General features: G+C 41.4%; 1 protein-coding gene across 6 annotated transcripts in view; it reads right to left on the bottom strand.

The window, feature by feature from the left end:
- The window catches only part of LOC116694595 (VPS10 domain-containing receptor SorCS1), a 244,842-nt gene that overhangs the window by 109,163 nt on the left and 109,746 nt on the right, over positions 1-25,933 (bottom strand). For all 6 annotated transcript variants that reach the window (XR_004333232.1, XR_004333231.1, XM_032524402.1 and 3 more), the window contains exon 3: positions 13,289-13,388. Coding sequence is in view for 4 of the 6 variants with exons in the window: in XM_032524402.1 (XP_032380293.1) it covers positions 13,289-13,388 (100 nt within the window). In the remaining 2 variants the exon portion in view is untranslated. The remainder of the gene's footprint in view (positions 1-13,288; positions 13,389-25,933) is intronic.

Genomic DNA, 25,933 nt, shown 5'->3' with positions numbered 1-25,933 from the left:
TCTATTGGACCGGAGGATTGCTGGTTCAAGTCCCCGTATGGACCAAAGTACGGAGTGTTGATTGGGAGCTGTAGAGATGCCATCTTGAACAAGGCACCCCCCCCAACCGCTCCAGCCCACTCACTCTGACATCTCTCCATGTGTGCATGAATAGGACCTGATTATGTGTGTGTATATCGGGCCTGTGTGTAGTGATTACTAACAAAACAGAGTGCAAATTGTAATTTCCCCACTGGGGAATCAACAGTATAAATTAAAATCCCGGAAGTCGAACGTCAAGGATATATAGTATAGTTTGCAAAGGTAACGTGGTTCCACATAGATACACTTAGGCCGTCTGCTACTGGAGAAGTACCTGATTAGTAATATTGCCATGCTCCTCTTTAGGCTGTTAGCATTAGCTCTGTTATTGTAAACTATTTCATTTATTGGCAGCTGACAGGGAATAACAGCAGTGGTGAAATGTACAGTGGGGCTCAAAAGTTTGGGCACCCCAGGTAAAAATTTGTAAAACTGTGCATAAAAAAGCCAACAAAAGATGGAAAAATCTCCAAAAGGCATCAAATGACAGATTAGACGTTCATATAATATGTCACAAAAAGTTAGATTTTATTTCCATCATTTAAACTTTCAAAATAACAGAAAGCGAAAAAATAAGTGCAGAGTTTCTAGCATGCACCGCCCCCTTTGGAAAGCGTAGACCTGACAGTGTCTTGGATTGTTCTCAATCATCGTCTGGAAAGACCCGTTGATGTCAATCTTAAGGTTTTTAATGCCCAGACTCATCTGACCTCGCCCCAACAATCAGCACCATGGCTTCTTCTAAGCAGTTGTCTAGAAAACTGAAACTGAAAATAGTTGACGCTCACAAAGCAGGAGAAGGCTATAAGAAGATAGCAAAGGGTTTTCAGATGCCAATATCCTCTGTTGGAATGTAATTAAGAAATGTCCGTCATCAGGAACAGTGGAAGTTAAAGCAAGATCTGAAAGACCAAGAAAGATATCAGACAGAACAGCTTGCAGGATTGTGAGAAAAGCAAGTCCAAACCCACGTTTGACTGCAAGATCCATCCAGAAAGACCTGGCAGACACTGGAGTTGTGGTACACCATTCCACTATAAAGAGATACTCGTAAAAATATGGTCTTCATGGAAGAGTCATTAGAGGAAAACCTCTTCTACGTCCTCACCAAAAAAATCAGCAATTGAAGTTTGCAAATGAACATATAGACAAGCCTGATGCATTGTGGGAACAAGTCCTGTGGACTGATGAGGTTAAAATAGAACTTTTTGGCCGGAATGAGCAAAGGTACGTTTGGAGAAGAAAGGGCACAGAATTTAATGAAAAGAACCTCTGTCCAACTGTTAAGCATGGGGGGGGGGGATCAATCATGCTCTGGGGTTGTATTGCAGCCAGTGGCACAGGGAACATTTCACAAGTAGAAGGAAAAACTGATTAAATAAAATTTCAGCAAATTTTGGACGCTAACTTGATGCCATCTGTGAAAAAGCTAAAGTTAAAGAGAAGATGGCTTCTACAAAAAAGATAATGATCCTAAACACACCTCAAAATCCACGGTGGATTACATCAAGTGGCGTAAACTGAAGGTTTTGCCATGGCCTTTACAATCTCCAGACCTCAACATAATTGAAAATATATGGATAGACCTTAAAAGAGCAGTGCGTGACAGACAGACCAGAAATCTTAAAGAACTGGAAGACTTTTGGAAGGAAGAAAGGGCGAAGATACCTCAAACAAGAATTGAAAGACTCTTGGCTGGCTACAAGAAGCATTTCCAAGCTGTGATACTGCCAAAGGGGGCAGTACAAGGAATTAACTCTGCAGGGTGTCCAAACTTTTGCAAACGCCATTTTTTTGTTTTCTGTTATTTTGAAAGTGTAAATGATGGAAACAAAATCTAAGTTTTTGTGACATATTATACGAATGTCTTATCTGTCGTGTGATGCCTTTTGGAGATTTTTCCATCTTCCCTTGGCTTCTTTGTGCAAATGAATACACATTTTTACCTGGGGTGCACATTCTTTCGAGCCCCACTGTACATTCCACCACTGCTGTTATTCCCTGTCAGCTGCCAATAAATGAAATGGTTAACAATAACAGAGCTAATGCTAACAGCCATAAGGGGAGCATGGCAGTATTACTAATCAGGTACTTCTCTAGTAGCAGACGGCCTAAGTGTATCCATGTGGAACCACGTTACCTTTGCAAACTGTCTGTACTGACAGTACGTCGCAAATCAAATCCCTCTCTCTGCTTCTTCCTCTGAATATTCATGACAAACACTAGCTATCAAACTCCATCGTGGTATGTGGGTCTAAGCTGAGGACATAAAAATAAAAAAGATAGGATACACATATTCATAATTATTACTTCTTTTCTCCCCTGCTGCTTCCTCCACTGCATCGACCAGGTGCTTTCAACTGTTTGATCCGTCTTATTAAAGACAATTTCTGTCTGTTGATCGGAGGCATATAAGCCCGGACTAATTGAACACTGTCTGACATTTAAGCTCACCCAGAGCCCTGCCAGACCTGACAAACAGTAACATATCACTATATAATTGGGTTTCCATCTTGGCTAGCGAGCAAGCTGGCCCTCATGGCATTACATTTGTTGGAAGATGTGCAAGCTGTGTATGAAAACACAGAGCTACAGATTCATTAGTGGAGAATGTACAGAGACAAGAAAAGCACGATTGTGTTTAGATAATTAAACAGCAGCATTCCCACTTTAGACATCTTGTCATCTCTGTTGTGAGTTACTGATCTAATGAATTCTTTACAGTGATCATTAATAATTAACATTACAGCATATGCCATTTTGTGGATGCTTTTATGTAATCCCTTTTTCCTGGTAGTGGCAGGTGCATTGAATTGAATAGCTTTCACTCCAATGCTGAGAAAGTGGCCAATGTCCCGTAAAGGTGAGTAAAAGGATATTGATGGAATCCCACAGTTCACCTTGCTTTACCAATCCCATCTTCTTTACAACTTCTGTTCTCCCTCCCCTCTCCTTCTCTGTGTCTCACACTCTGTCAACCTGCCTCCGTCCCCCTCCATTTCTCTGTCCATCTGTATTTGTGTCTCTCCTCCTTTGTCGCTGTGCCTCCTCGCGGGCTCCAGGATGCTCGCCTCTCTGCTCGCGTAGCCATTTGGAGATTGTGCCTTAGGGCTGACAGATGTTGAGTCCCCCCCCCCTCCCTCCACCACCTCAAACCAAACCATCATCCGCTAGCTTGTCCTCTATTGTGTTCCCACCGCGGTGTGTGTGGCCGTCCAGCCAGCAAAGCATGGCTGATTCACTGCCATTCATTTTGCATGAATTGTGTCCTTAAAAAGCCGCTGGACAAAGAGACACTTTGTCTCCCTTCTCCGTCTGCATGTGTTGATATCAATGTGGTTCTTGCACCAGGTGGTATTGCTGCAGGTATATCTGTAAGCATGTGTCGTAATGCCTTTTGACCTGTTTAATAAGGAACAGCTCCGTCATTTTGCTTTTGGCTAGTCTGTGCAGCTTCTTACATTGAAAATAAGTACAATACTACAATGAAAGGTTTCTTTGGCCTTCTACCTCTTTGATATTTATTTTCCATTAAAGTGGCTATGTGTAACTTTCAGTCCATGTTGATCTAGCGGCCCCTTTGGACAACAGTGGTATTGTTTCTACCACACCTGCTGGCGTAAAGGTCTGGGAGATAGCGTTACCGGGTGTCATATAGTTGATATAAATATTTTGCTCGGAAAGAAAATCATTCATTTACTATAAGAGAATAACTTAAATATGCATTGTTGCATTTCAAGTGTTGCATCGGTGACTTAGTCTATTTAGGATGTATCGTGAGATAAAGCAGGTATCACTGTCGCTGTGTCACAAGGCAAAGCATTAAGAGATTGTAGTACTAACCAACATAATAATAACTTAGATCAATATAACGCATTAAATGAAAAAGACAGTAGTAGTAGTACACCAACACAAACAAATGGTTTGAAGAGACATATAAACATACATACCTATATATACATATATATATATATATATATATATATATATAATATATATATATAAACCATTCCAAAGGGATGTGATGTGGCTTCTCCTATCATCAGGTTCATCTGTTGTTCTCTTCATGAGTATATATCAAGCCTTACCTTGCTGCGGAGAAAGGCATCAATATAACATAATATAGAGTATTTATGTATTAAACGCCTCTATGTGTTGGCGCTGTACTGTATGCCTTTGGACACTCCTGGTTTGTGGATTCTGTTTGAGTTGCTGCTAGACTTTTTTTGTCAATGCCATTTTGAGGACAGTTTGAGGATATGAAATATTGAAACATTAAGTTCACATTGAAGTCTGAGGCTGTATCTGTGTCTTTGAAGCTCGACAGTGGGAGAGGTCTCATCTGGGCTGAATTCCTATTCCACCCACCTGCCTGTTGTTGCCATCTGAGCCACACAAGGCCATAATTGTTTTTGAACGGCATGCATGCAAACACATGCACACACACACACACACACACACACACACACACACACACACACAAGAATTCAGACCCAACTATTCTCATTGAGTAGCCTAGAAATCTAGACACACCCTAGCGGCATCAAATGTAATCTGCAGCCAGGGTTGTCTAGCAACTCTCCGTTGGCTTGGGAGCTAGAAAACCAGACCAACATCGTGAATAGAGTCGGTGGGCGGGCTTAACAGAATGACGGACGAGTTGCGACTGTTCCACGTGCATTCCCTGCTACTTCCCTGCTACGGCAAAAGTTAAATCTATCAACTAGCGTAGCTCTGGTTGGTTGTAGCGCTATCCTATTGCGTGCAGAAGGAATTTGAAAGACAACCGTTTATCCCGCCCCTCGGATTGAGCCCTGCCAATGGAGAGTTTCCAGACCCAACATCTTGATGTGGTTCTGGCTCGTCAGGCTAACAATTGAGGCTATTGCCATGAAAACACTAGAGCCCAGCCATTGTTGTTTTAGCCAATATGTTCTTGAGGACGTGTTCCAACTCACATACTGAGTGTAAAGTAGAATCCATCCATCACTCATACACATCCTCTGGAAAATTCCTCTTTGTTTTCAAACCATTAGAGGCATTACCCATTTGTATGAGACTGTCAGTTGTTGTTTTAAGCAGCACTCACCATCCCCAGCCATTTACTGTAATAATGTGCTCTCACACACAATCTCAGGCTAAAACCCAGAATAATTTCCCCTAATGTGCACTTGAGATGTGTTCTCTCGTGTACAGGCACAGTCTAAAGCCACAATATGAAAATTGATGTAATTGCAGTGTTGTCAGACTGTTTTCTGGTGACCCCTGAGCCATCTCTCTGCTTTTTTTGCTTTGTCACTCTCTCTTTTTGTTTTTGTCTTTCCTCTCCCCTCCACTCTTCCACACTCACTTGCGTACAAAGTGTCAGTGCAGTTGCTGTCTCCGTTCCCCTCTCGTATCTCTTGCTCACTTTCTCTCTTTTGCTCTCTTTGCCACTCCTCCCTCCAGTGCTTTACTCCCTCTATCCCCTGCAGCCACAGAGGCCTGATTTACTTCCACTACTGGGTGAAGAGAGGGGCTTTTGTCTGCCACCAGCAGCAGTCACATGGCGTCATGCCGGGGGTGACAGTCTCTACTACCCTCAATCACAAACATGCAAGTGTGTGCTTGGACTTTACTGCAAATGGGTGGGAAGAACAAAGGCTTCATTTGCCATTGTTGTATGAGTTTTGTGGTGCTTCCTTGTATTGTGGACATTTAGACTTTATGGGACTTGAACTTCTTAGGCAAAGGACTTCAATCGCTTGATGTGTGTGTGTGTGTGTGTGTGTGTGTGTGTGTTTATTTGAGAGTAAGACATTTTCTCCATATACTGTATATGTTTGTCCATGTCGGTTTTTCTGTATTATATTTCTTTTTGATGTTATATCTTAACAACTGTTGGATGGATTGCCATTGGATTTGCTGCCCAAATGTATTGTCCACACGAGATAAATGCTTGTCTTTGGTGATCTCTGGATTTTCTTATATAGCACCACAGTTCAAAATGTTCTTGTCCAAGCCTACCTCCTATTCTGTCAGCCTCAGCTGTCCTTTGAGATAAATGCTATCATAGCATGCTAACAGCAACAATACTAAACTACTAGCACGGCACAGTAACATAATGTTTGAACAGCATATGTTATCATACTTACATTTACTTATATTTTAGCATTAGCATGTTGAAAAAACTAAGGCTGTTAACAATGAACCATTTAACCGTTAAACAGCAATAATGGGGGGCGGCTGTGCTTCATGTAGAGAGGTGCCAATGGAAGGTTGGTGGTTCGATCCCCGCCCCTGCAGTCATTGTCGAAGTGTCCTTGGGTAAGACACTGAACCCCGAGTTGCCCCCGGTGCTGCGTCGGACTGTGAATGTGTATGAATGTATATCTGATGAGCGGTGGCACCTGTACGGCAGCCCCGGGCCCCAGTGATGATGTGTGGTGAGGTGAATGGTTCCTGTAGATGTAAAAGCGCTTTGAGCAGTTGTTAAGCTGGAAAAGCGCTATATAAAAACAGAACATTACATTTACTTAATGATATCATTTTATAATAAATTTTAAAAAAAAACTTAAAAATAAAAAATTTTTTTTTCAGCAAAAAATCTCTTTCTCAACTGGTAACATGCAATTAGAGAGATTGCTGCAGTTGGCAGTAGAGAAGCAAGCTACAATGGACGGTAAGTTAATAGGGCAATTGTCCAGCTTGTATTTACCTTCATAAAAGTGTTCTTAAATTTCTACTGCTAATCCCACCAGACTCCATTTAAAAAAAAACAATATTTTTAGCGTGAATAGAGCCAACATAGAGTTGTGATGGTTGGAAAAGTGGGAAGATGACCCAAAACGGCTTTTCATACTTTTATTTGGTTTCTGTCAACTTTGAATAAAGCATGTTTTACGATGCTACAATGACTATTTACATGGAGCCTGATGGCCTTGGGAATGCCATTTTGTGGCTGTTTTTATGTTTAAAAAAAGGATCTTACTCTTTAACAGAAAAGTAGACCTCCTTAGAAGTCAATTCCATAATGTTGTCAGACTCTGAGAATATTAATATGAGTCTGTCAGTGACAAAATAAGCAATTTCGTGAAGGTAAATGGTTACGGTTTGAGGAAATGAGGACCAAAATGCAGAGATGTGGCAGGCAGGCAGGAGAGTTATGTTGAGGATTTATTCCACAAAAAAAACCAAAAGAATACAAAAAGGAATACAAAAATGCATTACCAATTCCAAAACGTAAATTACAAAAAATCCAACAGTCAAAAGTGAAAAAGGAAAAACTCACGGGGAAAACAGAGATCCCAGGGTAAAGTAAAAAGGCTAAACCAAATGACTGGAACAGGAACACGGACACCAACACACAAAAGGAATCCACTGGATAATGAGATAATGAGAGGCAGGTGACACAAGGGCTGGGAAACAGGTGGAAGACATCAGGTAATCACAGGAGCGGGATAACACAGGAAGTAAAAATAAAAAGACAAGACAGCACAGAAAACCACTATCAGACTATCAAAATAAAACAGGAAACAGAACACACTCAAGGGAAACACAAGACAAAAACTACAACACAAGATTGGGGAAGAAACTAGAACACAATGACATGGAGACATGACAGAACCAAAAATACCAAATAAGGAGGAACAAAAACAAAGACAAATACCCAAACCATAACAGTAAATACAAGCTGGACAATTGCCCTAATAACTTACATTGTAACTTGTTTCTCTGCTGCAGCAGCGATCTCGCTTAATACTGGACCAATGTCAAAGATCTTTGTTCCCATCAGACACTTTGACTCAAAAACAGTAACAGTAGTTACCCTTTAAGACTGACTGCTGAGAGAGATGGTGAAAGATTAGTATGCTTAGGATTTGCAAGAGTTTACATGTGATTGATGTGCTTGTTGTGTGAAGTTAAAAAAAACTATGCATTGAACTATGGACCTTGGCTGACACGAGGCCTCCTTGTTTGTTTATGTGTTATGCCCTTCAGCAATATGAATGGGTTCATTTGGATGTGTGAATAGGAACTTTCAGAAAAAATTGTAATTACCATTATTAGTCCGAAGCCTAGTTTAGCGTATGTTTAGGCTTATCTTGTCAGGCTCAGCTCAACATTGTCATAATCATATGAATCCAACTGATGCCCTAAAATAGACACTGTTCAGAGGAGGTTTTTGATATAGGTAACGGCCTTTCCACGGTTGTGGCTCAGTGGTAGAGTGGTTCCCTGCCAATTGGAAGGTTGGTGGTTCAATCCCTGGCCCTGCAGTCCCATGTTGAAGTGTCCTTGGGCACCCCGAGTTGCCCCCAATGCTGCACCATCGGAGTGTGAATGTGTGTGAGTGTTTATCTGATGAGCAGGTGGCACCTTGTACGGCAGCCTCGGCCACAGTGTATGAATGTGTGTGAATGGTGAATGGTTCCTGTACTATGTAAAAGCGCTTTGAGTTGTTGTTAAGACTAGAAAAACGCTATATAAACACAGCACATTTACTTTCCTCTGCGGCCAGTCTCACACCCACCAGTGCATTTTTTCTTTATCAGAATTATGGTAGGAACCTGAGAATTGTTTTACTCGCATGTAATTATTAGCCTCATGGGGCCGCTGGTGTAGCTATAGACTTTAAGTCTTGTTTATACTTTAAAACTTGTCATGCTTTGGCAACATAGGGCTACTATTAATGTGAGAGATAAATAAAACCCAGAGAGGGTGTGTGAACATGTGTAAGATAAAGATAATTGGAATGCTTGGCTGTGTGTGAATGCAAGTGTGGGTGATAGGAGATAGACGCAAGGATAGTAGAAAGGCAAAGGCAGACACTATGTGCGTGTGGTGTGTGTGTGTGAGAGAGAGAGAGAGAGAGCCTGATGGAGTGCATGTGCGTCTGTCGCTTTGTGAGAGACAGTGTCTAAGTGTTTCTCTGTGTCCCTGTGTGCCTGAAAATATATTAACAACCCGTCAAGTTGTTTGCAGGTCTTCACTTGCTCGCTGCTCTGTGTGTTTAAACTGAGGCCTGGTGTTGTTGCTAGCTGGTTTCCTGGACCCAAAGGGTATGGTGCTTTTCCATTGTCTCTGCAGTGCTGCCTCATTAGAAAAGCTTCAAAGCATCTTCATTGGTTTTGCCAAGGCCCCACAGAACATGTACTGTTGGCAATGGCAGCAAAAGGCAGCGAAGTCAATCTGCCTATCGCTCAATTAAATTGAATTAAATGGCTGCTGTTTATTGGCATGTTATAGTGGTGTCATACTTAGTCAAACATAATGCATTCATTTAAGAGGTGTTAGCTGGGATTAGCTCCAGCCAGGAACTGTCATGTTTTGGCCTTTCCTCATTTTTCCCTTCCCTTCTGTCTCTGTGTGCGATTGTGGGCGTGTTGCTCTGGCTGCCTCTCTCCTCGCTGATTATCACCTGCAGTGTCTCCCACCTGTTGCTCGTTCAAGTAATTTAACCCACCCAGTGATATACAATCCTATCTTCCATTCCTATCAAAGGTTCTGGAAAAAAAAAAAGTAGCAGCACAACGTCATGATCACCTCAAAAAGGTTCAGTCTGGTTTTTGCCCTGGCACAGAAACAGCCTTGGCCAGGGTGACCAATGACCTCCTGATGGCAGCAGATACTGGTTCTCTACTCATCCACCTGGACCTAACAACTGCTTTTGATACAGTAGACCAACATCTTCCTTCACTGCCTGCAATACACCATTGGACTCTCAGAAAATGGTCACAACTGGTTTATACCTACCTGACCAGCAGAACCGAGCACTTCGCCCTGGGCAAAGCTTAATCACACACCCACAACGTCACCTGCGGTGTCCCTCAGGGCTCTGTGTTGGGTACTCCCCCCTCTTTTTCCATCTACATGCCCCCCCTTGGCAAAGTAATTAGCAGATCTAGTACATCATGCAATTGTTATGCTGATGACACACAGCTTTACCTCAGGACATCCCCCATTTCTTCTGCTCCCCTGTCAACATCCACACTGACCACCTGCCTGGAGGAGATAGATAGAGGGGTGGATGAAGCTCAACATCCTGCAGCTGAACAACTCCAAAACAGAAGCCATCTTAGTTGGTACACCACATCAGCTCCGCCTTTCCACCATCACCAGTTTCACTTTCTCTGGCCAAAACATCTGTCACCAACTTGCGTGTTAAAAGGGACCCTCAACTCACCTTTGACACCCACATCAAATACCTCTGTTAGACAATATTCTACCACCTTGCCTGTTCAGAGCTGGGTTCTGGAACATGCTGCGCTCCTCTCCATTGTGTACTGGGAACCTTGTCTGCCAGCTTCCTACCGTTACTCCTCAGTTTTCTGAGTTAACTGTCCATCTGCCTAGTATCTACTTCTAGATCCATTCTACAGAACCTTAACAGGAACCCTCAAAGGTAAGCGGGTTTAGCGGGTCGGTGGATGGATGGATGGATGGATGGATGGATGGATGGATGGATGGACCATCAAAACTGTTAACTAATAAAAGTAAATTAGGCTTCTTACTCGATCAGCGATTCTCAAAGTCTGGAAAAAGGTCTGTACGATAATACAATCAGGACCCAACCAATACCTTGTGCTATGAATTACAACATAAAAGTATAACTTTTTCTATTTAAAATAAATTTTCTATTTATTAAGAAACTGTTAGTGACGTTAAATATACTATAATGGTGTACCGGAGTTGATCCGTGATTCATACATATCAACCTCCCCTGTATGCTGGTTAAAAGTTATAAATGAGTTAATTAACGGAGAATTTTATATTTATCTTGATCACGATAAAAATGTGAGTACGTTCGATTGAGAAAACCCCGACCTGAATCGGTGCAGGCAATACTGAGTAGCTGCAGCTACGTGTACAAGCTTCCACTGAGCTGAAAATGCATCTTGATGTTACATAAGGTCCCTGTTCCTGTTGTAAAGACATATTAATTGCATTGTGTGTCTGTTAAGAGACACAGAGAATCTAAATCTTGCCCCATTAACGGCCATTTTAGCTCAGTGGAAGCTTGTACATGTAGCTGCAGCTACTCATTGTTGCTTGCACCGATTCAGGTCAGGTTTTTTTCAATCAAATGTACTCACATTTTAATAGCGATCAAGATTAACATACAAATTGGCCGGAATTCTCCTTTTAAAGGTCATTTTGTTATTGCCAAAGGTTAAAACCTCTGACCTGATGTTTGACAGCCCCTGCACCTGATTGTTCAGGACTGTTTTGACCAAATTCCTAACAATCACGCCAGAAACAATCCATTGTAAAAGAGGGACTTTATTTCTATTTTCTATTTTTTTCTATTTTTTTATTTTTTAACTACTTTCTTTTTTAATGGAACATTTAAAACTGTCCCCACTACAGTTATTGCTGATGATCACTACAGCTGCAAGAAAACCCAGATGAATGTTTAGAGTTCAGACAAATGAAAAAGATGTTATTCAGGGTCAGGCAAGGATGTTTGGACCCATGATCATTGTACATGAACCCAAAAAGGACATAAAAAAAAGATCCTAATGGGCCAGGGCTGTAATAGAACCTGAGTAAATTGATCCGAATGGACCTGAGCATAGAAAAACACTCACCATGTGCTGCCTGTAATTTGTTTTAAGCCTGTATAGAGACCTTGCCTTTGTAACCTCATCCAACTCGAAACCAGCTGAGAAATGATAAAAACCAAATGGCTTTTAATCATAACATTCATCCATCCAGGTTCACTTCAACATTAGCAAGGACCCTTCTTTACGGTTCGTTCTTAGGACAGGGGCATTTGATTTTTCTGTGCCAATAATTTAATTCATAGAACACGCAAAAATTAATAAAAAAGACAGATAGTGGCTGTAGAGTTAGCCAAGGCTCAGACCTCCATGGAAAAACTGCAACTCCATATTTATTTGAGTCGGGCCACATGGATCTGTTCCTCAAACTGGACTTCCTGGATCAAATTGGCGCTTATTTGATAGCTCCTCGACTCCTCGGTCCTCGGCAGAACTGGAAGCTGTTCTGTCCCTCCTCAGTGAAAGCCTCAAAAGTCTCAAAGCACTATGTATTATTAGTAGTATTAGTAGTAGTAGTAGTAGTAGTAGTAGTATAATAGATCTATAGGCAAGGATACGGAGAGCAGCCTTCCTGGAAGCCGTGCAGCTGAAGGAGTTATTAATATAAAAGCCAATATAAATATCTTTTACCGGTTATACACACACAGAAACACAGAGCCGGCGGTATCATACAGAGAAAAGTGATGTGGACGTAATGTGGAACACCGACATGCATCAATGCTATGAAACGGACAAAGGCGTAGCCTGACACAGGTGGGTCAGACATTTTTCTTTAGTTCTCTGTATATATAATAGTATGTTTCTACATAAATGGTTGTGTTAAGGCTCAAAAGGTTGGGTACTCAAGGTATTTGAGTTGAGTTTGATTTTATTTTCTCTTATATTGCAAAATGCATATTCATCAATTTCTTTCTCACAGAATAAGGCAAGAATAAGGCTCTTTGAGATATTTATTTCTTTATTATATTTAGTGAGACTGCATCTTAATCCCAAACAACATTTCTTTCCCCCTGTGCAGCCTCTATGTTCAGGTTCCACTCACTATCTCTGTCTCAACTCGACACTTTTACCTGACCCGAGGGATGTCTCAATCACTGACAGACCACCTAACTGGATCAGGTGGGCGGCTGGGATTCTGAAGGTGGGGCTGCATTTCATCTTCATTATTAGACAATAATTTACTCAGATAAATGACCCTTCCTGATTAGAGTTGTGTCAGGGGGAGAAAGGTGAAATTGTGTAGTGAACAGAGACAGATGGATATAACCACCAATTGACCCAAACCCAGGAAAATACAGGGCCACCGCCTGAAGAAATGGCTGCAAATAGGAACCCGCCATCGCCTGTTTCCCCTTTTCTTCTGGCTTATGATTTATTTAGTTTTGAAAAGAAAAAGAGAAACTGAAGCTGAGCAAGTCATTTTATTTTCTTTGCTCCCAGCTGTCTAGGTAGATCCCACATGTTAATAAATGATCTACTGTTCAATGCATCTTACTGACATTGCAGAAAGTGACAGAGGGAGAGCCAGGGATCAAATAGAACGATGAGTCATGCCTGACTTTGCATGCTGTGTATCAGGCCAAGAGTGAAGAGGAAACAACGGCATTGCACACGCACAATCAAGAGAAGGATCAAGTTTAAAAGTGATAAAAAAAGAACATTACCTTTCTCTTGTTGTTCGGGCTCACGTACAAATAACTGAGTATTGTCTTTGCTCCTACTTTGTCATTCAGCTTCTGGTACGTTGCTCCGTAGTCAGTTGACCTGGAATTTAATCAGAAAGGTATGATGAACACTTGATAAATTACTTGTTGCAATTAAAAGTCTCCCCCGAGAATTCAGTGGGAGAGGGGAAAGAGCACTGATGTAATTAAGTCCCTTTTGTGCTCAACGTAGCAACATGAACCCCAGCGGGGGAGCAGGGGCCACATCATTACGGTCACTGTGTGTGGACTTCAGCTACTGGATTATAATGCACACAAACAGCACATCCTGAAACCAGAGCACACAGTAACAATAGAAACTTTTACAATCCAATTACACACAAATGATACTAACATTGTAACCCAATTAGTGGAATTTGAACATGCTCTAAAAACACCACAGAACATACACAGCACCATTCTCTCCGTGCCATGGATGGATATAGGGCCTCCCTGTGCCCGTGTGTGTCTCCAGTACGCGCATTACAGCAACGGGGACGAGGATTTGCTACATCCCTAGAAGGCTCTTTCAGAGCCCACGCATGTCTTCGTACTGGGCTACCGGTGTTGTGCCAAAAAATGTTCATCCACCAAAAAGTGATTGCTATCTACCTGGTCTATATCCACGTTGTTCCACTTCCATGATTTCACTCTTTTCTGCCGGATGTCCGTCCGCTACTATGGTTAACTGCTCCTCAGATCTCTGCAGGGTAAATCCAGACAGCTAGCTAGACTATCTGTCCAATCGCAGTTTTCTGTTGATGACTAAAACTACTTTTGAACGAACATATGTTCCACAAATCAAGCCACTGCACTAGTTCATTTAATTCAAGGTTAATACACAAAATAAAACGTCCTGCTCTGATTTTTAAATATTCTACAATTTTAGGCTAGTGATGAAGTTATATCGTGAGGAGAGCGCATGCTCCAACCTCGCTTTGTCTGTTTTGGTAGTTATTGCTTTTATCGGTAGCTAGGTGCTTTTTTATAACAGTGTACTGTGTTCATTTTCTCAACATCTCTGTTTGCCCAGCAACTACAGATGTGAATTAGCTTATAGCTAACTCTGGTAAAGCTAAGAAGCTGTGCACGGTCCATGTTAAATAATAAATTAATACATAAATACCATTAAATATCAACACTTCTCTACTGTTCCTTAGTGCTATACTGCAGTCTGTTTTTTTTTCCTATAAGTGAAATGCCCCGAGTGTATTCAAGCCGGGCTTTTATTGTGAAGGATAGGCTTGGAGGAAGTGGATCTGGGGTTTTGCCAGCGTTGCTTAGTTTCATTCATATTTATTGATGTACATCCGCCAAGTGTGAAGTAGATGAATGGTTGTCAAGATATTTAAAAGACGACACACACACACACACACACACACACACACACACAAAGAAAGGGTCCTCACTTCATAGTTAGATTATTCTAATCTACACTGGTTTTACACAGATCGGCTCTGATGCCATCCGAATCCCATTATAGCTTAAATCATCCACTCCAATGAATTCTTTTCTCCGATTTACAGACCCGCACCGACATTGGACATTTTACTGCCAGTCAACCAGTCCCTGTAGGCTAAGCTTTATAAATAATGTATTGTATTGATGTTTTCTTTAAAGACTTATTATGATTAGAGAGGCTGCGCGCAGTAATCCCACTGCAGCTAATATCGTGGGACATTCAAACTGCAAAAACAGCCCTGAGGGAGTCACAGACACAGAAACACCAGCGCACATTCTCACACAATATTCATTCAAAATAATGCCATAGCTTCTATGTATTGACTTTCAACAAGCACAGACCACGAGAGCAGGGGGCCGCAGCCCGGGTATTTTTTTGGAGTCCGATATATTTTTATGAATAAAAGCCTGAATTGTGTGTTTGTTTGTTTTCTCAAAACTTGTAGTCTACTTTAAATGAGCCGAACCATAATGTTCCTCATCATCCGCTCCCACCTGTCTCTGTGTGTATCTCCTGAGTGCTGACTGCTAATGATGAATATGATGTTGGTTAGCAGGATGTGTTCTGGTTGTGGACTGGATGTTTGTTGTGTGCTATTGTTTCATCTGTACATGTATGTGTAAATCGACTTGGCCTGTGGTTTGTGAATGTTAGTGTCGGATCAGAGGGGTTAATCTGAGCATGTGTATTTCAAAAGGTGCGTGCCTTGAGATGTGGTATCCACAGCCCCTTTCTGTTTGAGCTTTATGTATCTATAGAAAAAAAGCCCAAACAACATTTGTGACTGTTGTTTGATGTTGTTTCAGAACCAAGGCCAGCGCTGTTTTTTGTGTATAAGTGCGGTGCTGTCCATAGTAAAGAAACAGAGCCTGATAATGGGGACAGATGAAGGTACTGTGTGTGTGTGTGTGTGTGTGTGTGTGCGTGTGTGTGTGTGTCTTGCGTCTTGCTCCTGACTGGTATTTTGAAATGCGTGTGGTAGGCTAATCGGAGTTTGATGGTGGTGTTGTATTGGAAACGTTAATGGAGAAAACACATGACTCAATCTCTCTTTCTTTTGCTCGCTCACTCGCTCTCTGAGTGGGAACCCAGGCGCTGCTGCAGGAGGAGCTTCCTGTGCGCTCTACAAAATAGAATCCTGCCGGCGCTTTTGCATAGTTTCATTCTTTTTTATGGTGGATATTTATAGTCAAGTAACTGAGAAAGTAAAACCTGTTATTCACGCTGAATTTTTCTGAATTTTGAATGCTTTCTCATACATATGAAATCATATCTGGGAATAATATGGAGACAATCTTAGGTTTTGGCCGACCCGCAAAATCTGTCTTTTTTATCTGGACTCTTAGGGCTTCCGTAGGAAAGAATAGTTTTAAAATGTTTCAAATGAGCTCAATTCAAGAGGCCGCAATGTCATGCGACCCAAGTGTGTGAAAACAAAAATACCCGGAGGTTTTGGCAATGAAAGCCGATGGCAATCACTTTTTACGATTATTTTTTGGGCATTTTAGGACTTCATTTTTATAGGACAGCTGAAGATGTGAAAGGGGAGAGAGGGGGAGGGGCCAGTATGTTGGAGTCAAACCTACGGTGGCTGCAACGGGAACTCAAGGCATGGCAGTAATTTGATGCCAAATGGGGCTGATTGCCTATTGCAATTTGATTGGCAGAGGGGACTGTTGTTGGCATATGCTCGTAGTTGGCAGACGTTGGTAGTTCTGAGAGAATCACCAAACGGGGAGTGAGCAGTATTACAGAATGATGAGGTGAACAGATGTGTTCCAAGTCAGATTATCATCTGTGTTAACTGTGTGGAAAATGTGAAATGGCACATTATGTCAAATATTTCTGGTTTTGAATCAGTCCAAAAAAGTTGCCCCGCCACTTTTTTTCCCACCTGACAACATCAGTGTAAATCCAACAATGCATATAGGGTCCACAGTCTGAAAGCTTTAACCACCTGGAGAAATATCAAAGGAACTAATAAAACAAGAAAGTAAAAAGTGGAAGATGAAAATTTGGAGAGAGGAAAAAGCAAAACATGTGAAGTGGGGACAATATATTCAAGATTCAAACCTAATTTGTATGCGCTTTTGCAACTTATATAGAAACCATAAAGCCACCATTTTGGCTAAATTATGTGTTAATTAAACTAAATTAACTTAAAAAAAAATAAAAAAATTCAAAAACTTTCTGACTGTGTAAAATATTTACCTCAGTATATTACTACCTGGTTTGTTTAGAAGAAAATGATAGTGTTAGAGTGAAAATGACTGTAAAAAGTTGCCTTTTAAATTGTAAGATTGTTGTAACATGTTTTTAACTGACTTAAGGCTCACAAAAAGAGTTTACATGACTTCCCAGACTGGGTATCGCCATGCATATACCATACAAGCCATACACAGACAGCATCTAACAGCTCCAGTCAAGCTTCTTCTTGTCCTTTGCATTTTGCATGTTTGTGCAGTCACTGTTACACTCTCTTATTTTCTGGCGACAATGCAGCAATCCCGGAGGTGGAACATCAAGGATTTAGACTATTCGTGACAGACAATTAAGTCTTTCTTATCGTAAACGTAAATGTTATAACATTGTTTTAGTGTTTCACAATCATGTCAAGGTATCTGAGTGGCGTGGTGCATATGACACATGCCTTTGGTGAGGGAGACCTTGGTTTCGATTTGGGAATATTAAACTTTAGCTAAACCTTTAAAAACGAAAATCGCAAATTGTATCAATTGCAGAAAAATCTGAAAAATCGCAATTCAATTTTCTTTTCTGTTTTTTTTTTCAAATCGCTCAGTCTTAGTTGGAATTGAACCACGATAAAAAGAAGAAAACCCTGGGCACTCTGAAATAATCTGAAAGATCAACATTCCCGAAAAAAAACAGAAAACACATTAAGATTCTTCTTCATTCATAAATACAGAATACACACAGCTAATATGTATAGCCAATATTTGTTTTATTTTAGATGTTGTTTTGGATATACAGTAACATAACATAAGGAGTTTTCCATATTTTATTACCAATGAAATCTCTCAGACAGCCAGAAATTCTGTCACTTTCTTGGGAGTGTGTGTTAAGGGGGCAGGGAGAGGGGGGTTTGGGGTAACAAATTTCAAATTGGAAATGAGTGAAGTTATTGGTTCCGGTCTTAACATGAATTCCTGAGTCCTTTTCATCTGCGCCCGAGACAAGACCGAGTAAAAATATTCATGATTCCGAGACCCTCAAAAAGTGGTCTTGAGACCGGTCTTAAGACCAAGACCGATTCTGAGTACTAGAAAACTGCTACTCCGGGTGGGTAACGAGTACTTACCTTAAGTGACTTCAAGTACCTCAGGGTCTTGTTCGCAAGTGGAGGGACAATGGAGCCGTAGTTTTGGCACTGGAACACCTCAGGATCCCCCAGTCGGAGCTGGTTTACCCTTGTGTTGTCTTCCCGTCAACCAGTTATTTGATATTTCTAATCTTGACATTTTCAGCACTTATTTTGAAGGCCCATTTTTGTTTTGAGGGTTAATGTGGCTCTGGAAAGGGATGTTTGGGGTCCACTGCTGGAGCTGCTGACCCCGTGACCCGGCCCCGGATTAGCGGATTAAGATGGAGGGACGGATAGTTTTTTGGTGTCTAAACCTAACCAAGAAGTGACCATTTCCCAACTTTGATGGCATTTTTAAAACCGCAACCATTACATTCTTTGGTATTATCTGTCACAGCTAGGGACGCTAATTTATGAAATGCTTCTGAGGGTCCTATTAAAGCGTAGTGATAAACAACATACAGTCCCTGACAAAAGTCTTGTCGCTTGTGTACAAATTGACCTGAAGTGCCGCTGAACTATATTTCTAATCAAGATTTATTTACAAGAAAGAGCTCATTTTAATCCCAACAGCTTTTGTAATAATGTTTCAGTGCAAAAAGAAACTGTCAAAAAGTATTCTAATATTCACAGCTTGGTAAAGCCCATTGAGTCAATTTTTGCAAAGACATAAGTGTTGTCGCCTTGTCATATGAGCTTCACCTGTGACTAATAATGGATCAGTTAGGTCTCAGGTGTGTATAAAAACAACCCCAGTACACTAGACCTTCACATCAACTGCAACTAGACCTCTGCAAACATGCCTAAGATTCACCCTGAGACTAATGTTTTGATTATCAAGAGGCTGAAGACCAGGGGCCTGTTGCACGAAACTAGGATAAGGGATTAAGCCGGGATATTCAAGTTATCCTGGATGAATTTAGCTTGGACTCGGTTGCACGAAACCAGATTGAATTAAGCCCAGCCAAGTAACCATGGAGATTTATTCTTTGCGGCTAGCCTGGTCCAGAGCAGGCTAACAGCCGGGCTAAGATTAATCCTGGAGTCTCATGTGTCAAATCAGCTGCCGTCTGATCCCAAATAAACGTGTTTAACAGTTATTGCGTTGTCTTCTGCATGTGTTCTGCTTTATTTTTATTAACATACATTAGCCTACTTGTCACTTTTGTTTTCGCGAGTTCGATTTAAACCCTACTACAGTTGTTTAGATGTTAGAAATTGTTGCACTGGCACCCTGATGCGGAGTGGGACTTTTCCCGGTGGGACGGTACTATGTCGAGGCTGCCTGGCGTGTGGCCGCTGCCCGGTGGCCGGTGGCCGCCGCTGCCCGGTGGCTGCTGCCCGGTGCCTGGTGTCCGGTTGCTACTGCCTGCCAGCAGACTACGAGTCGCGTCAGTGTCCATTCTCTCTGTAAAAGTAGAGATGAGCAGCGCAGCGTCCGTGGTCTCAGCTTCAGGTTTCTACAGGACGCGCTCCGGGGATTAAGTGTGACGATATTAATGTAGCGATATTCCAAGATGATAATAATGGCAGACTGGTCAGAGACCAATACATTCATGATTTCATGTTCTTGTTGCTTGTCCTTCTCTAATGAAGGGTAGTTTGTGTTACTCCTTAATAAGTGGGCCTATTGTTTTTTGTTATAGCTTACATTAGTTTCATAACCTTCCTAATAAGTCTCACATCACCGGACTAATAACGTGGTCTATATACAGCACGTATGTAGTGTAGTTTACATTCATCACACTGGGAACACCACAATGCTTCTTAATCTTTTTATTTTGGTGCGGTCACTTGTCAGAAGAATAAAAAAACATGAATGTTGTTTTACATATGTTCACAGCGTGTATTGAAGTCATTTACTTTTTTTCTAGTTGTTGTCCCTTTCTGATTGTTCTGTATGAACATTAATTGTACAAAGAATTAGATATAGCTTATAGAGATTTGGGCATGGTTGTAAAACATGTTCTCACGTTGTGAATAAGGGTTTGAAATTAAGCCTAAAGTCCGTAGGGTCCATTCCCGAGGAACATTAGTTCCCTCTGCTCACTTTTGAGGCAAAGTAGATATTTTTAAACCCCCCACACATTCAGTCGGGTCCGCTTGTTGGGCTTTTTTTCTCCGTTTGATAAGAGCCGCATTCCCTTTTGCATATTCTTCCCTCCTCGTTATTTTCCATTAGAAGATGTTGTCATTGGGTGAAACATTGGCGCATGCGTCTTCTCATCTCTGCATCAGTAAATCTGTGATCGATAACGTGGTCTATTTGAGAAAGCCGTGAACGTGCATTTATCCTGGCTATCTACACCTGGCTTGACATAGCTCCACCTGTTTATCCTGGCTCGGCAAACGTGCAACCGATTAAGCCGCGATGAGCAGGTCACACTAAGTCAAGCTGCGCTTTTTCACTCATCCTGGATATCTTTATTCTACTTTCGTGCAACAGGCCCCCGATCCACGCTGATGTGGCGACACCTTCAATGTGTCTCAGCGTCAAGTACAGAGGATTAAAAAAACATTTAAAGACACTGGAGATGTTTTTGACAAGCCCAGGTCAGGCAGACCCCGCAAGACAACTGCTCGAGAGGACCGTTTGTTGGCTCGAAAATCCAAGGCCAGCCCATTTTCCACTGCAGCAGAGCTCCACCAGACCTGGTCCCCTGAAGTCCCTGTGTCAACCAGAACGGTTTGTCGGATTCTGTCTCAAAATGGCCTCCATGGTCGAATCAGTGCCCAGAAGCCAGCACTAAACAAAAGAAAATTGAAAAACCGTGTGGCATTTGCCAAGGCCCACAGCCTGCTAAAAGGATGGACGCTGGAGAAGTGGAAGAAAGTGGATTTTTCAGATGAAAGAAAATTCTGCAGCAGGATGGTGCTCCATCGCATACTTCCATCTCCACTTCAAAGTTCCTCAAGTCGAAGAAGATCAAGATGCTCCAGGATTGGCCGGCCCAGTCACCAGACATGAACACATTGAGCATATGTGGGGTAGGATGAAAGAGGAAGCATGGAAGACCAAACCAAAGAATATTGATGAACTCTGGGAGGCAGGAAGACTGCTTTCCTAGCTATTCCTGATGACTTCATCAATACATTGTATGAATCCTTGCCAAACCGCATGGATGCAGTCCTTCAAGCTCATGGAAGTCATACAAGATATTAAATTTGAATCTCACAGCACCACTATTTAATTTGCTGACATATTTTAGTATCTGTAGTAAATTTGTTCAATTTAGTATAGGCGACAAAACTTTTGTCTTGCCAAAAATTTTGACCTGTCTGCCTTGTTAAATAATAAATCTTTTTTTAGTGAAACTAACTTATTCAGTGCAGGAACATCATTTGGGAGGGTTTTAGCTTTTTATATGAGCTATTTCTTACACCAATTGATAATTAAAAGTCAGGTTAATAGCAGGTTGTTTCTACAAAAGAGATAAGCGACAAGACTTTTGTCAGGGACTGCATATTAATGTATGGTTTGGAGGACTGGTTGCTTTTTGCATCAGCCTTCAATCTCACTCGGTCTGCCTCAAATACTAAACTACAGTTATCCGACTTACTCCAACATCACACAACTTTGGAAATACTGTATATGTAAAGGATAAATGTGTGTGTACATGTTGTGTCACGTCTCACTTTATGCAGTAGTTAATAATAATTATTTCCTAAATGAAAATAGTGACGAGCCAGCTTTAAACAGTTGAAAGACCATTTTTGAATGAGTGCTGAAATATTGGTTGAGGTGCAATGCAAAATTTGTGTTCAGTAGAAACGAAGCATTTCAGACTGTCTCCAACTTATTTGAGCTGTCAGGTCTAATTTATTTTGAGCGGCCTAAAGCTCAATCAGCTCAATGAGCTATTCTAATTTCACATGAAGATAGAGAAAAGCCCAAAGCATGCAAATCTTAAAATGCAGCAAAGACATTGCAGAAGGCCATGTGTGACTTCAAATGAAGCAATCACTCACATCGACTGATGTGGGTTTCTTTCCCACCTTCTTTCGGTGCAGCTGTTAAATCCAGACTAAAGTCCTTGTTTGAAAGGTTTAAAGACGTTTACTGAGAACTTCACGCTTAAAGTTTGCATACAGCCATGAAAATACAATATTGCCAATGTGCAATCAATATTCTGTGTCATTTACTAGCTCTTTAAGATGTTGCCAAAGTAGTGCATGTCAATTCTCAGCTGTATCATATCACATTACTTTGCAAAACTGTGCGCAGAATTATGTAAAAATACACTTTGCCAAAGATGGTCAATAACCCCCAATAACCTGAAATTGTATTCATTACAGGCCGGTTTCATGGTGAGCAAATACATACAACTCTGCTGGATAAGTCCTGTATGATTCATCAGAACCATCAAGAGCCAGGACCATGGGACAATGACATCATCAGGCTATTGATTGGCTCCTCAGAGGCCCCTGTCACAGAATCACTTGATTTAGGGGGCAATGACTTATTTTTAGTGTCACAGCAACTTTTAACATTAAGCAATAAAATAGCCCAACCCAGCAGAATGAAACCCCAGGACGATGGAAGTTACATTGAATGAAAAATGATAGTTTCTCAAGGACGATGATTTGGAGGGAAACTTGCCCGCCTTGCTGGTGGCGTTTGAAAGGCTATTCAGTGGTTATATGTGGTTGTGAAACCCAGCTCTGACCACACTGCCGTGATATCATCCGTTGTGAGGAGGCTGCAGGTGAGCCGATGCTTCACACTGTCCATATGTTGAATTAGACAAAGGGGGACTTTACAAAACATTGTAAGAGGAGGACACAATAATGATATCAGTGCTATTCAAATGAATGCCTCACTAAGGAAAATTCTGGATTTGCTATGAGGACGAGTGAGCTATTCCCATTACATCTTGAATCATACTCTCTAACACACACATACACACTCAATCAAAAGCCTAAAACCCCCTTTTTGCTTTCTCTGAGAATTGTCTATATTCACTTATTAGATAGAGTTTCAATTATAATTTCTAGAGTCTACTATACTTTGAAAGGCAGTTACTACACAGTTTTACATTCTTGGTTTGATTAATCATGGTTTGGGGGGTGGGAGCTGCACGCACCTCGGGGTCACTCACTGCATTAGAGCGAAGAAAACACCAATCACACTGCTTGAGACAGTTTGAGTTTAGAAACCCTCAGCAAGCTTAAACAGTGTATCTAATGTGCACAGCAGGCTACATCAAACCCTGTACTCCTTCCCTCCACATCTCCAATCTCATTCCAATTCCTGTCCTTCAGGTTCGGCAGCAAAACCTCCCCTCTCAAAGCTACCCTAGACATGAGCGTAGTTTTAAAAAGATTGTCCCAACATCCTGATTTGAAAGCTGTCATTTTGGGATGTGTGTTTATGAAACAAGTCGGACTACATTAGATTTCAGAACTCACCCGGAGCTTATTTCTGTTCTTTTTCTTTAATTCAGATTCTTATCTTTGTGTGCGTTCTTTTGCATTTCCATTCTTATGTAATGTATCTAATTTACCCCAAATTAATTTCAGTCTAAACATACACGTTGGATTTCCGCTACCCAACCATTGTTGGGGATTGTCAACTTTCAGCTGTGGGGTCGCATAAAGCTGTGGGCCAGCTTTACAAAATATTAGATAATTTGCTTTATGTGTCCTTTGACATAAAGCAATGACTGACATGGCACCACGTGATTTTTGGATACAAAAGTTTCACGCCGTTACCTCATGCTGCTTTCGGGGCCACAACAGGCAGAGATGCCTAGTATAACTCCCCCTGAGGAGTGCTGGATTCCTGGCAGACCAATTGGCTTTCTTAAATGCAGTTGTCAGTTGCTTTTCTGCTCTGTCTTATTTCCTGGCTGCAAATTGCCCATTGATATTCATTATCCTCTTTCAAAATGTATATCATCTCTTCATTCAGCCGTCTTTCTGTCAATATGTCTCCTTATCTTTAATCTTCCATCCATTACTAAGCTCTGTTTTGTCAAGGCATCACATTTATAATAACGTGATTGAAACATTAGTAGTATCAAGCTACCGTTGTTCTGATTGTTAACCATGAAAATTAACACTTGGGTCTTTCCAAAGCATTCCAAAGTTAAGATTGTACAAGGATTATAGCAAAAAAATTGCTTAGACCCTAGAGGGCCTGCATCCACCGCGGATTGCATAACTTATGTGAGTTCTGTATTTAAACACAAACGTTCAAAACATTAGTCAATATGGATATGCAGTACATTGATTGGTAAAATTCTCTCCAATTCAATCATTCAGTTCATTTTACTGAAATCATAAGAATCAAAGCATTAGTCCTAATCTTAGTGCTCATGTTATTGACAAAATTATGATCTTCCCTATATGTTCCCTAAACGCTCTATCCCCCATTGGTTGGAAAGTGGCATTTATTACACAGCTTGGTAACTGACCGTTGCTAAGAATAACAGACCTTTGCCATGCAGAGCAGAACGACACCATGGACGCAGTTCTGATCCCTCAAGAGGACAGCTATCAATCCGCAGAATAAATCCGCTTAATTTATCATCTGTGGCAAAAAATGGAGAAAAATGGAGCAACCCCTATTGCTACGCAGTAACTTCAGCAGTAGGAACAATAACATGAATTAGTTACATTGAAACATCATTTTTTTAGGTCTATCAATCGCAGCGGCTGTGCATGAAGGAAATTAAATGAATGAGGAAACGTCCATGTTGTGATGGGGGGGGAAGGAGGACCCAAACGCAGTGTAGTAGGTGGGAAGGCAAAAAGGGTTTATTGGGGGAAATCACAGCAGCAACAGATTCCAAAAAACACCAAAACACAGGGAGCCAGGGAAAAACCAAAAACCGAAGCACAAGGGCTGGAAACTCACAGGGGAAGGTAAACAGGCGAAAGATATCACGGGGAAGTCTTACTGGAGCTGGAACAGAGAAGAGATGACGACACGCTGGAGAACAAAAGGATCTAACAAGAGGCAAAGGAAACACTGGGGTAAAATACATGAGGTAACGAGGTAATAGGGAACAGGTGAGACATCAGGTGAATCACATTAGGGCGGGGCTGGACAATCAGACAAACAAAGTAAAGCTAGACTAGACAAGACAAGACAAGACAGGAAGCTGACTACCAAAATAAAGCAGAAAGCATAACAAACACACACAGGGAAACATAAGACAGAATCTATGACACCAGACTAGGGAGAAAACCGGGACAAAAACACAGGGAAGGCCAAATGGGAAAATAACCCCAAACAAAAAACCCAACCCACAACACGTCCACATAAATATACCCAAAGAAGTCCCATTCAGCTTGTCTCACATCACCGTCAACTTAAATGTTCAGTTTAATAATAATAATAATAATATATTTTATTTATAACGCACTTTTCATTCCAAGGAATCTCAAAGTGCTACACAGGAGAGTAATAATAATAAAAGCAATCAGCACAAAAATGCCTTTCTGAATAAAAAAGTCTTCAGTTCAGCTTTGAAAGTGTCCAGGTTCTGTACTGCTCTCAGGTCACTCGGGAGCTGGTTCCAGAGCCGTGGTGCAGCTGAACAAAAAGCTCGGTCACCCATAGTACAAAGCCTTGTGGTGGGGACCTGAAGGAGCAATTGTCCTGTTGATCTGAGGGTGCGGGGGGAGGGTTTCAAGGTGATGAGTTCTTGTAGATATGATGGTGCATGTCCAGTGATACATTTTTGTGTGAGCATGAGGATTTTGTAGTCGATCTGGAATGAAACAGGGAGCCAGTGCAATGAGTATAGAATGGGAGTTATGTGATCATATTTTCGGACTCTCATTAGGACTCTGGGAGCGCTATTCTGAATGTATT

This window comes from Etheostoma spectabile, chromosome 2, assembly GCF_008692095.1.
Source record: "Etheostoma spectabile isolate EspeVRDwgs_2016 chromosome 2, UIUC_Espe_1.0, whole genome shotgun sequence".
Lineage (NCBI taxonomy): Eukaryota > Metazoa > Chordata > Actinopteri > Perciformes > Percidae > Etheostoma > Etheostoma spectabile.
This window is presented reverse-complemented; position numbering and strand designations above follow the sequence as displayed.